This window comes from Micropterus salmoides, unplaced genomic scaffold (assembly GCF_014851395.1).
Source record: "Micropterus salmoides isolate LMB-PRFRI ecotype aquatic unplaced genomic scaffold, ASM1485139v1 Ms_hic_scaffold_19, whole genome shotgun sequence".
Taxonomy (NCBI): Eukaryota; Metazoa; Chordata; class Actinopteri; order Centrarchiformes; family Centrarchidae; genus Micropterus; species Micropterus salmoides.
Genome location: NW_024041039.1, coordinates 27301061 through 27314119, shown reverse-complemented (window position 1 = coordinate 27314119; position 13059 = coordinate 27301061). Strand labels below are relative to the sequence as shown.

Below are 13059 nucleotides of genomic sequence, written 5' to 3'. Positions count from 1 at the left end.
AAACCTACAAGCTCCAGAGCAAAGACTCATTTGATCAGCTTAGCTACGCTCTCCTGGCTTCGCATGTACGACGAGTAATTAGCAATTAACAATCAGGGTTTAACTAGATCCAGTTATTATCTGTAAGCAAAGGGGGGGTGGCGGGGTATCTGCCGCTTTGACTTGGAAGTGCATTAGAATTCCCGTGCTACTCAAGTTTGGTAAAAAAGAGAAGAGTGAGGGACCCAAGCAGTAATTCTCTCATTTTCACGACATCTCTGGGCCATTTTTTTCCTCTTCAAATTCCCAGATCAAACAGGCTGTAACAAAAGGCCCCAAATCCCCCCTCCGCTCTCCTCCCTCAGCTCTCTCTTTCCAAAATTAGTTAAGCCTCTCAGCTCCATCATCCTCAACATGGCTCGCATCAACAACCCTACGCTGCATCGCAAATGCTGCATAGCCTCTGAAATCCACCCCTCCTCACACACACACACACACACACACACACTCCTCTTCAACTCCCACCCTCCAAACACGCTGAAGATGGGGGTGGGGGGTGGAGAAAAGTCCCCATATGTCACTCTGAATTTGTACTTACAGACCAAAACACAAAGTACCCCACAGTCACTAGAGTTTGTGATTTCACCCCAACCCCCCCCCCCCTTCCACTTTCACTTGGCTAACTGTTGTCTTTTGTCTTTTCCGGGGGAATATGTTAAGTCAAAAGGCTGCTGCAAAAAATAAAAATGAAGGGCAAAAAAAAAAAGACTCAGGCGAAGCAGATTGGACACGGTGACAGAAGAGGAACATAAACAATCTCGAATAAGGCGGCTGTCCGCATTTACCCCTCTCTGACATATTCAGGCCTTTTGGATGCTCCTTGTTTCTGTCCGATTACCTCATCCTTGCTTCTGCCCCGGCTGTCTTGGTTCACAAGGTGATGATTCAGGATTTTCAATCACGTTTACACACTTTCTCCTCTTCACTATCATCTTTTCATATCCACTCCCCTCGTCTGTGCTGAACTCCCACAACTTTGTCGGTCTGCTGCATACTTTTCTACACTTCAAAAGTTTCCAGCTACTAGCTGAGGTGAAGTGGGGTGAGTGACGCCAAGAGCTAACTCCGGGTTATTGCCCAGGAAGGTGCTCGTTGCTGAGCTTTAAGTGATCCTGTTTCACACACTTGTCAGTTCTCTGGGCTGGCAGGTCCTTGCTGCCTCCAAGCTAGCTGCTTAAAGGGTTGTCACCAGAGCAGTTAATGTTAATCTAATGCTAATATTCATGTTTTCTGGCTCCCTTGAGCTAAGGACACCTGATTCTGGAGCAGACAGGCCTCCATTAGCATCAAGCCTGCTAGCATCCACTGTATTCTCGTTAGCTTGGGTCAGGTTAGTTGTTCCGCCAACAGCAGAGGCTAGGGCGGAGATGAAATTCTTCTCACCTCAAGCCATACAGTGGAATACAAAAATGGTTGAAACAAAACCAAAACACCACTCGATCGCCCATTCATCCTCCGAGGGAAAATGCCCATTGCATCTTCAGTCATTCCTCAAATGGAGTCCCAGTCCAGCAAAGCGTGAACTCCAGGACCACAAAAAAACCCACTCTCATCAATTTAATCATCCCCCGTCCACAGATTCCAAGCTAATTATTCCAGCCTTTAATTATTCCATCCGACTGCCGTTGAGATCTCTTAAAGACGGCTGGATTAGTGGATTTGGAGTATTAGCTTGGAAGGTTGGCAGACCTCTGCACTGTGATTCAGGGGGCTGAGAAACACATCTTCAAAAGGTACCTTGAGCAGCACCTTCACAGGATCATTACACTGGATAAATCCATGTTAAGTTGCTTAAAAGCGTGTAAAGGTGAGCCATGTTTAGGCGCAGACACTTTTGAGGGAGGAGGCTTACTAAATGTGACTTAAGCACTGCAACAGTGACACAGTTGAAGCCACTTCAGAAGGAATTGTTTACAAGTGACTTAAAGGGCTTATGTCAGCTTGGGTCAACATCAAGGACTGAGGGAAACTTCAGGACTGAATACTTTGTTCCAGATTGACAATCAAAGTTGGCAGACTTTACACATTACAATGTCGTGGTAGGTATTCAAAAGGAATGGTTTAAGCTACACCTTGTAAATTGAATCATTCACTTGAATCACTTTTATTCCAATGAACATAAACCCTTGCTTCAGATGTGTTAGGCTTAGGTTCAACACGCGGGGCTAACCACTATGAAATTCCCAGCTATTGATAATTAATTGCTATAGTTTGAGTGTCGTGTTGTCTCGAGTTGACTGTCAAGTCTATTCTTTGCTCATTCTTGTTAAAGATGCTACCCTTCCTTTGGACTCCCCCCCCCCATCTCCAAAATGAGAGCAGCTCGTCCCGCGGCTGACAGCAGAGAGGTTTTGAAAGCAGGTCGGAAAAGGTTAGAGCAAGAAACATGGAGCGGGGCAGTGAAAAAGACAAAAAGAATCTTGCTTTTTAATTATTTTATTAAGAGCCTTGATGCTATTAAATGCCCCAGATACATTCACCCTATAGTTCTCAATTAGACTTGACAGTTGCTGCATTACCAACAATAAATATAGCAAAGGGCTGTGCCTTAGGCCGGGAAGGACCCCTAACTATGACCCTCAAATTTAATGATGAAAACAAGCAAGAGCACACTCAAGCACATGCATGTGCACGTCCATGCATGGACAGACACACACACACACACACACACACATACATCCTCTCCGTGCTGTGGCTCCTTGTTACACAAGCACATTGGGGAGCTGTTAAAAAACAGCATCTCTAGGGTTCATAAATGCATTACAGATTCTAAGGTGTACACATAAAAGTAAATATTTACACATTTAGAGGGCAGTGAATCAATTTTCAACTTTAAGAGTAAAAATAATGAGACTGTGTTCTGCAAAAAGTGTTTCCCTTAAAAAAAATGATAAGAAGACCTGATGAAATGATAAATGATAATAATTTGGCAACACTAGCGACGCAGCCCTCGGGATGGATGTTGGTTGGTCAGTACAACATTTTGATGGATGCCGTTAGATGGACTGCCATTAAATCTAGTACAGGTATTCGTATATGTCCTCAGAGGATCCCTGACATTACCTCTAGCACCACTAGCACGTCAAAATTTATATTTATCCATTGAACACCTACTGGAAGGATTAGCAAAAAACTTTTTTTACAGACATTTGTGGTTTCCAGACAATGATGCCTTATGACTTTGGCGATCCCCTGACTTCTATATATAATAAATAAATATCATGACATGTATTCGATAACCATTTGGGAATTTGGAACAGACATTGATGTTCTGCACAAGATGAATAAATGGTGATTCCCTAGTTAATCCAGTGCCATTGACTATCTAGTGCTTTAGTTTATCCAAATTCCTGCAAAACTAATGACAGCTGATTAACATTCTAATGAAGATGGTGAACATGTAGTTGTGAATATGTTACCATGCATTTACCTCAAAGCACCCTAGTCACACATTCAGACTGTGGGACTGCTGTAGTTTGCCATTGCTGGCCCAGCTTTCCCAGCATAAAGGACTTTATGGAAATCTACTCTGACATTACATGCGTGGCAATCAGACATGAGACAATTGACCCTTCACTAAGCCACGCCCCCTTAGTTACTGTTGCTAAGTCTGACAAACTGTTGGACCTGTCGGACTTTTATCACTGCGCTGCCGCTGTCTCTAACTGCTCTCTCTGGAGAAATATTGTCTAATTTTTGGAAAAATCGATCTCAGAAAGAAGCAGACAGTTTTGCAGTTGCATTGTGCGTTTGAAGGTTGTATTCAGGCTGTCAAACTGACGTGAAACAAATAAAGACAGAAGCTAAACTGCTTTATTACCAGACTATTGAGAAAGAGGACAATGATATTAAGGATCAACACTGTTCCTGTACAGCTGGGTTAAAAAAAAAACCCAGAACAGTAGGGTTATATAACGTTATATTCAGAAGGAAGTTAGCTAGCGTTAGCTAACTAACAATCTACAGCCGACATTTTTCTGGATTTGTTTTAGGTTTTGGAAAGAGAATAAATCGTACTTCTCCTATCAACCCCTCTGGGTAGCGACTGTCATTATTACAAGTGCCGTAGCAACAGCGTTTCACCATATCTTAGAAAAATACATACGAGTCAATGGAGCGCAGCCATGAAAGTGTCCCACCTATGTTAGAGCTAGAGCTATACTGCACTGTGATTGGCCAGCTGCGTACTGAGGGCGTGGTTTAGCAAAGGGTCAATTGAGCTACACAGTTGTTACACCTACACAGTTGTTTACTCCACTGCTCCAATAAATTAAGTTTAAGCAACAGTCTCAAAGAGCTGCTAGCATGGCTGTAGACCCACAATAGCGTCTTTTTGTATTTATCATAGCTACGAGCTAACTTGTAAATAACGTTCATGTCAACATCTAAGAGGTGAATGCGACTGACTGATTCTTCTCCGACTACCTACGATTTGGTGCTGATCATTTCCAAAACAACAAACAAAGACAAAACAATGACACCCTGTCAGGGGAAACAGACTTTTACTGGAAAGAAATTTAGACAAACCATATTCTTCAGTAACTTACACGGTCAACATGTCAGTAAAAGACTTCGTAGGCCTTTAAACAGTCAAATGGAACATACAGACAAATAAAAGGCAAAACTATTTGTAGATCCTTTTAACATTGGCAGCGGAGCCAAACTTGACATTCACTTGAGTGACAAAGACAAACAAACAGTAAACAAAGGTGTTGCATTGTCCATGCAGCTCTTTGTGATTTACATCTAGTTAATAGTTTATATGTTTACATGAACATAGCACGGCAGCTCTGGATGGAGTGTTGCGAGCTCAACCCTTTGTTTATGACTTTATTGGCAGAACACAAATAAACAATTCTAGATATTGTTAGGTTAGCCGGACAGATTGGATAGATTGTTACATCAAGGTCCTATCAAAGTTTGGAGATTCTCTTCAAAAAAAAAAAAGGGCCTTTACTGTGAGCCCGCAACAAGCAAGAAACAATCATCATTTCAGCCCGATCCCACAAAACTAAAATAAAAAGTGAATGCATTTCAGAGTCTGTGTGCAATAAGCACACTCATTCTCACAGTACAGTGCATTTCATAAATGGTAAGTCTGTGCATACTCATGTACAGGTACACAATGGCATGCACAAACACGCACTCACATACACACTCCCAGAGGCAGCTCTCCGGGCATGTCATTAAGCCAGAGAGTACTAGAGTTTCCCGTTGGCAAAGGCTCCCTCTTGGAACTGAGGGATGAAGCTCTTGAAGTACGCCCTGAGTGAGAGACAGAGAGAGAGAGAGAGAGTTTACAGCAAATAAAACATCAAAATGTGACAGCAATTGTGCATCAGCTGCTTCAAAGCATCTAGCAAATTCACTGGGTCAGTCCCAGCATGTATGGGGGTGCAGATGAAAGGCGTTATGTGTTTACTTGTTACAACAACTTTACATGCGATATCTACTCTCCACGTGTTTACGCTCTTGAGGGAAACGCAAGAGACCTAACAAAAAAATCAAACCACATATTCAGGTCGTGCGTTTGGTTGTGTGTTTGTTTTAGGTTAGACTGAAAGAACTGTTTTGTGTGCTAGATGAGATTGATACCATTGTCATATATGTTGGTTCAATAAGTCTACCAGCTTATTGTGCTTACAAGCTCAACTCGCTTTTCGTGCCCCGTCCTCTGTTTTTCACTGCAGATATGGTACCCCCACAGTGTCGCTGGTTGTCAAAATGCCGCCGCACAAAACTGCCGCGATGTAATCTTCAATGCGACCCACACACGGCACACACTTTAATAATAATAAAGTACAGAGGGTACTCTTATAGCTTAGCATTAGCTTAGCAAGACTGGGAGTACGGGGACACAGCCAGCCTGACATAGTTCACATAATCTGCCTACCAGCACTCCTAAAGCTCACTAATTAGTGAGTTTGACAAATTATTAGTAATTTGCTGAGCCAAAGCTCTTCTAGTCAAATCCAGGAACTAACAGGCAGGAATCCAAATAGGTCTGATATGTTTTTGTGGAGATTTGTGTTAGTAAAGATACAGAGATAAGATATGAGCAAACCACATTTATGGCCTTCTGCATATTTGTAGTCACTCAGCTCTTTCAAATATTTACAGCAGTTATTAACCTTTGCCATGAAAAAGAAGACGCTTTTCAGGCTGTAGCCATCCCCTATAGATTTACTCTGAGGTCATACCAGTTTATGTTTACTGAAGGAGGAGTAAAATCTGGAATAAGGTTTTATTGTATCATATATCTAATGTAGATCATACATGATATTCATCATGATAAATGAATTTGTATGACTGGTCTGTTTCACTGGGCATTACATGAAGAACAGTCCTTAAATGCACTTGACTTTGTGGAGAAGGGAGTATTTCAAGAACTACCCACTTGGCCCTCTTTGCCATCTCATTGCCGTCCCAGCGAGGACTGTAGGGATACGACTTCTGCACCTGAGAATAGAGCTGACCGCTGTTGGTGAAGTGGTACACGGACTGGAAGGTGAGGGTGGGCTGGTCCCTGGGGAAGTACAGCGGGAGATCCACTACAAGGAGCAGAGGGACAGAGAGAGAGAGAGAGAGAGAGAGAGAGAGAGAGAGAGAGAGAGAGAGAGAGAGAGAGAGAGAGAGAGAGAGAGAGAGAGAGAGAGAGAGAGAGAGAGAGAGAGAGAGAAATGTGTAGAAGGAGAACGAGAAAAAAAAAAGGATCATAAGGTAACTGCATCAGGTGTGATCCGGGCAGATCAGAAACAGACCCCAGTATGCGGCTGTGTGTGTTTTGTGACTTTCCTACCGTGTACTAGGAAGCAAAAGTCCTTCCACATAAGTAGAAGAGTGAGTTTTGTGAATCCCTCTGCATCATACTCCACCACGCCCCTGCAATATACAAATATTTGTTTCTGCAAAGTCTCACTGGGTCTCATTTTACACCCACAGTACTTTCTTGTTAAAGGACAGGGACAGTGACATATAAGTGACTACTGAACACATGAAGTGGTCCTGCCTTGTTGACTCACATTCCAAAGTGGCTGAGGAAGGCAGCGATATACTCTCTCCTCTTGTGATAACCTTGGATGACATACTGCACCTAGAGAGAACAAAATGAAAGGTTTAGTACACACAATGGAACTGCTAAAATGCACAGCAACAGCAAAACAGCTTCTGAAACCCAAGCGGTGATGTAATGTATAAGGAGAAGTGTTAAGATGTTTGGAACAAAAAACAAAGAAACAAAAACTAAACAGCATGTGTGACTGTGGCATGTATTTGACTTTACAGTTAAAGGGTATCTGCTTAAACCAGGAAATAAAAAACGGTATTGCTCGATTTACATTTAAGATTAATGTAAAGTACACATGTGTTCAAACTAACTTGTTTCTGATCGAAAGCGAGTTGTTTAAGGTTTTGATTGCCCCAGTGGTGTGAAAAATTAAATAATAAATTGTATAAAGACTCCAGCATTATCATATTTCAGGCCAACCTACTGTAAATCTGTAAATTCAAATCTAGACTGAGGCACACCCAGAACTGAGTTTGCAATGTATACGAACATGTGCCAAAGGTCTGTGCTGCGATTCACAGTACATCCATGGTTCACCAAGTTCACTGCTGTAGGGTCTGAATATAGGCCAATGTTTATTATGCTGGCAAACAACACATTATGCACCGCATCATGCAAGTAGGTTACAGACAGCAGATATCAAGCAACACCTGAGCAAAACCATATCATATGAGCGTGTTTCACACTCATACCATACCAAACAAACGATGTGAAATACAGCCAGAAGTTGTGAGCGGCGGCAGTGGCTGTATGACGAGATCTCACCAAGAAAGTGATTGGACCATTTATTGCAAATCCAGTTTTCTGTAAGAAATTATAGACTGAGTGAACCTACGATGAATAATCAGGCTGGAACGACACGTCAGAATGATCCCAATTTTCACACAAATATGACATGAACACTAGGTCACTCCCTTAAAAGGAAAAGTAGCTAATAAAGAGAGACAAAGAGTCGAGGAATTATTTTCAATGGACTCCTTTTTAAAAAAATAAATAGGGATGCACCGAATGTTCGGGGATGCACTGAAATTAATTCTAATTTCTGTCACTCGTTTCTGAGAAGGCGATTAAGCTAGCCGCAACTACATTTGGAGTGCACACGTATTCAAGCATTTATGCTAAATCCACTGAAACGGACCTGAGCGAGCTGACAGGCAGGTTAGTGACTTTATCCTGTCAGTTTCTCTCTTTACAAAGACAAGTGTTGCAGTATGAGAGTCCTACCTGAAGAGAGGCTGTGAAGTCTTCATGTTGTGCAATAAGAGAACCACATGCAACACTTTTTATATACAGTCTATGATGCAACATTATTTATCATAATGGGTCTGACTTGATGAATTTAGCACGAGGAGGATACACATGTGACAATGTCCAGTTTTCAAAATAAGGCGTCTATACAGAATGGAAATAAGATAAATTGGATTATATTCACAGAAAGTATAAAACATATTACATGTGTCCATTAAAAGTACATTTCATTTTGGTAACTGTTGTTGATTTAAACAGTTCATAAGGGACATCCAGTATATTATTCTAGACTCCATCAGCTTGTCTGTCTAAAAAAAACATATTGTCATATTGTACTAAGGTAATACTCTATATAAAAAAAGGTCTACTTTGCTACTCTGTATTAGCACTTGATGTCAACCCGCAGGAGATCTACATATAATGTAGTTCATAAAACCTTATTTACTTGTATTCAATGTTATTTTAAAGATGCCATTATTTGATAGGTGATTGACAGAGGAGGAGATGACATGTAAACTGGGGACATCATGATTACATGTCTTTGACCCCTTGCAGCAACAGTACTTTTGCATATCCTTTTAACTGAAGAATATTGTGTTTATTGTTTTTAGTCTCATTAACTGCATTCCCCTTTTTATTCCCCTCAGCTCCAACTGTCCAGTCCACATGGTTTCAGGGTTTTTCTTGCCCTGAATTAGGCCCTAATAGGCAGAGCTAACTCTCAGCCTCAGAGGAAATCCTGCCAGTACTGTACCGCTGCTGGCAGAGGCTTTTCTGAGAGATCCTACACAGAATGTAAACAATTAAGAGAAGTGTACTTTTAAATGGTTGCTTTCACTTTAAAACCAGACAGCTCAGACTAGAAAAGCAGTATTACATGCAATCTTTGTACAGGCATATTTAAATGTCACTGAATTACAAAGTCTTTAGCTTACCACTTGACAGCCAAATAAGCTGGTGTTAAAAGCTCTACCATAGAGTCTGTCAAATGTAACCAGAAAATAGTGTCCGCTCAAGGTGCTGTGTTAATTTTAATACAGTTTCTCCGTTTCAGTCAACGTTTTTATATTGAGCCTCTACATTATGTTTTTTCCTACTAAGATCTTTATATGGAAACTGTTGAGCTCCAGGCATGTTGAGCAAGCTTCTGCATCATATTAGAAAAGAAGAAAAAGGCTTTCCAAATCCTGCGTACGCGACCCTGTACGCAGGATAAGTGGTTGACGATGGATGGATGGATAAAGGGGACAACCGTTTTTGTAATGGGTCCAGTATTGAGCTAGAGCGCTGCAGCCAGCAGCCACGGCTGCAATGTAATCCTTCGGAGCATCCAAGTATCGCTCAAAGAGAAGTCTCAATCTGAAATGTCGCAGGAGGTGTTGCAGGAAGACAACAGAGGAGATTTGAGTGATATTTGGAGAGAGGAGTACCGGAGAGAATTTGTTGTATACAGAAGAACACAACAGAAAGTGTACAGATGTCATGGCTGAACACTAAAAGACAATGTGGATGAGGCTTGTGAATTTGATAACTGTCCGTATTAATGTGAGCCAGAGTATACAGATGAAGAGCTCCTACAAATTAGAGTGGATGAGGAAACAGTGAGAGGGGCAACAGGCAGAGGAGGGTGAGGCGAAGCCAAGGAGACCGGTGTATGTTGTAGAGTGGGACCAGATCAAGCAACAGGTAAAGAAGAACTTTTTATTTTTCTGTAGGGTACATTGACGGTGTGCTATTACCCCCAAGGATTATAATGCAGCCCATTTCATGGCTGCCGGCTGCGGTGGTCCCGCTTAATACTGGACCAAGTCAAAGAATTGTTGCAAATGTTTTGCTCTGGCAGATGCGTCTGATGGACTGGTTTGATACAATGACAGACAGAGGAGCGCCGTTGAGCCAACCAAAATGGCTGTCGCTAACGTGCAGCTGTTTTGGTTGAATCCGCTATCACGTCAGTTTGGACATGGTAGAAACATAGTGGAATGAATGAATGACTAATTTGCATTTGTGAATCGGACTGGTGATGGAAGGCTACACTTCGAGGCAAAAATATGGGAAAATAGGGTCCAGGTGGAAAAATACCAAATTTTCCCTTTAAGGTAGTGTCTACACTGAGTGTAACACCCTAAAGCAACTGCTACTTATTCGCAATGATATCATGAACATGCTCCACAGAGCAGACAGACAGGCCCCAGCTGGCACTTTTGCTGAGAGGCAACAGGGTTTCAAAAATACACGAGAGCATATGAAAAAAACCACCAGTGAGTGAGTTGGGGGGGGGGGGGGGGGGGGGACGATACTGAAAATTCCCAATAAAAAAACAAAAACAAAAAAATAAACAACTCCACATTAATTTTCCAACACATGCACACAGGAACAGGTTCTTCTCTTGTGAGCACATGACCAACATGTTCTTAGCGCATGTTGGCAGGTGTGATTACTGATTATCTTTAAGTCCAAAGAAAAAGAGGCTCAGGGCTCACTTGACTGTTGAGCATCCTGGGCAGGTGAGAAAGCCTGCAGTTAGCCAGCCAGCCAGCCATGAAGGTGACCTTAGCAGGATGGTTATATATCACTGCACCTGTTATGCTGACAAAGCTCAGGTTACTGAGCATCACAGAAAAAACCATCAGCAGAATTCTGTCTTACAATTGGACATCCACACTATTTAATCAAAGGTACATGAACAAAATACAGCAATGTGAAATCCATTTCACCACACTAGTGGGAGCATTAAGTTATACACAGAGTTGGGTTGGCTCAAATTCCCAGTTGGCGAAATATTCACTAAGCAACGAGGCTAACACATCATTTATCGAACCTTTTTCTCTCGACATTCTTAGATGCGCAGAGCAACGTACAAAACATTCAGGTGGCAGGCTTATTTTTAGCCCGCGCCGACCGTAACCCTCACCAGCTAAATGACAATCATCATCAGTGACAGACTGTGTCTTTTGGTTAATGCACTTTCTGCAAGCTGGTGTCAATATTCATTTTTAAAAAATCACTCTGTCACAACACCGCACAATCAGGATTGGACATAAAGACCAGCTGAGTGGTGACTCTTCTCCAGAGAAATCACCTTACTGATCACAACACGTCAACCTGAACTGAATCAGAGCCTCTAAAAATATCTATGGCTGCCAATAATAATTGTTTCTGGTCTAGATCTTTCAGTTTAGTTTGTCATAACTTTAGGTACAATTAACCTAAATAAATAGATTAGGGATTCAAAAGGATTTGAATTTGACCCGGGGATTCTGCACTGGTTTTTGATTCAATACAACTTTATCAAACCCCAAACTGAGTTATTCGTATATTTGATGCACACATTACATTGATAAATTATGATGATTATGTTTCCCGTGACAGAAATGCTATCACTATACTGTGTGATTTATGAGCCAGGACTTTCCATAGTGTATCATACTGTACTATTACAGTCCTCTAAATGTAAACTTTTGGAAAGAAGAGTAATTTCACGGTTCACATATCTGAAGGCATAAACTGAGTCTCTGCTCCAGCAAGGTGAGAATAATGTTATAATATAATATGATAAAAGGGGCAGGTGCATCTATAATGCAAACTAAAAGTCTGTTGCTGGTATTGATCATGTGCCGTAAGCAGCCAAAAACATGTAGTAAGTGTGTGCAGTTCAACTGAGGACAGAATATATCAAATAAAGCTAGAGACAGTATTGCCTTACCCACCGCTACTGCATGGGTGTGATTACTCATCAGCCATGCATGAATGACAGCATTTTGTGAAAGAGGAAAGTAGTAATCTATGATACACACAGTCCTGTGTGATGGGGGCTCCTCTCTGCAAGAGCTCTTAAACACAGACACGCATTGTGACTCAGCCTCCTGTTCAATTATGTTTACATGGGACAGTGGAGGCGGCAATTTAGCTTTTTCAAACGCTGCAAGGCCACATACTCAATAAGCTGTTTATCTAGTTACACTGTGTGTGTGTGTGCCTGTTTTAAGGGAACTGTGGATAACTGAACTTTCCCACCCATACTGAGAAAGGATCCCCCCCCACCCCCCCCTCCCACCGTCACTGTGACTCGCAACCAAGTCTTTTTACTGGCTGCCTGGAGGTTTGAGTGATGCAAGACAGGTGAGCTTGCTCTGCAGGTATTCAAAACGTGCCTGCGCCCATGACTCCCTCAGCCGTGCATCCATTTATTGTGTTTGTGCATGTCTCAATGGGGAGTGTGATGCAATAACGCCGGACGTGCTTCCTGCTGTGTGATTAAGAAATCTCTTCTCTCGCATACGCATTCACACCACCCCCACCTTTCATATTATAAAGAGTGACTGTTGAGATATCTGATTGCAAATTCATTTTTAAAAAACAAAGTCTTTTGGTTATCTCATAAGATCCACACGGACATCAAAATCAAATGCTCGATATATGCTAGAAAAATAGTACTGAAAAAAAAAGAAGAAAAGAATAATTACTAAAAGAAAATCACTTGAAAAATTGGAAATTGCAGAACACGGACCTTAGACCTCGCTGACTACTTGACAGTTATTGATAAATAAGATGCGGTCTTCATTATGACATGCTCATTAAAGGAGTAAGCACACACAGTATCTTTCTAATTGATAATATACTTCTAAATATCACAGCATCTTCATATTTGTAAGAAGGTGTTACTCACAGGTTAGAAATGTTATGACTCATTTTTAAGTTTTTTA

At 41.6% G+C, this 13059-nt stretch overlaps 1 protein-coding gene across 2 annotated transcripts in view; it reads right to left on the bottom strand.

Annotated features, from left to right (window-relative positions):
• Window positions 1-4524: 4524 nt before the first annotated feature.
• babam2 (BRISC and BRCA1 A complex member 2) overlaps window positions 4525-13059 on the bottom strand; it is a 79919-nt gene continuing 71384 nt past the window's right edge. For both annotated transcript variants that reach the window (XM_038728064.1, XM_038728065.1), the window contains exons 9-12: window positions 7062-7132; window positions 6839-6921; window positions 6437-6590; window positions 4525-5304 (exon numbers count right to left, since the gene is read on the bottom strand). In XM_038728064.1, coding sequence (XP_038583992.1) covers window positions 5241-5304; window positions 6437-6590; window positions 6839-6921; window positions 7062-7132 — 372 coding nt within the window. In that variant the 3' untranslated portion in view covers window positions 4525-5240. The remainder of the gene's footprint in view (window positions 5305-6436; window positions 6591-6838; window positions 6922-7061; window positions 7133-13059) is intronic.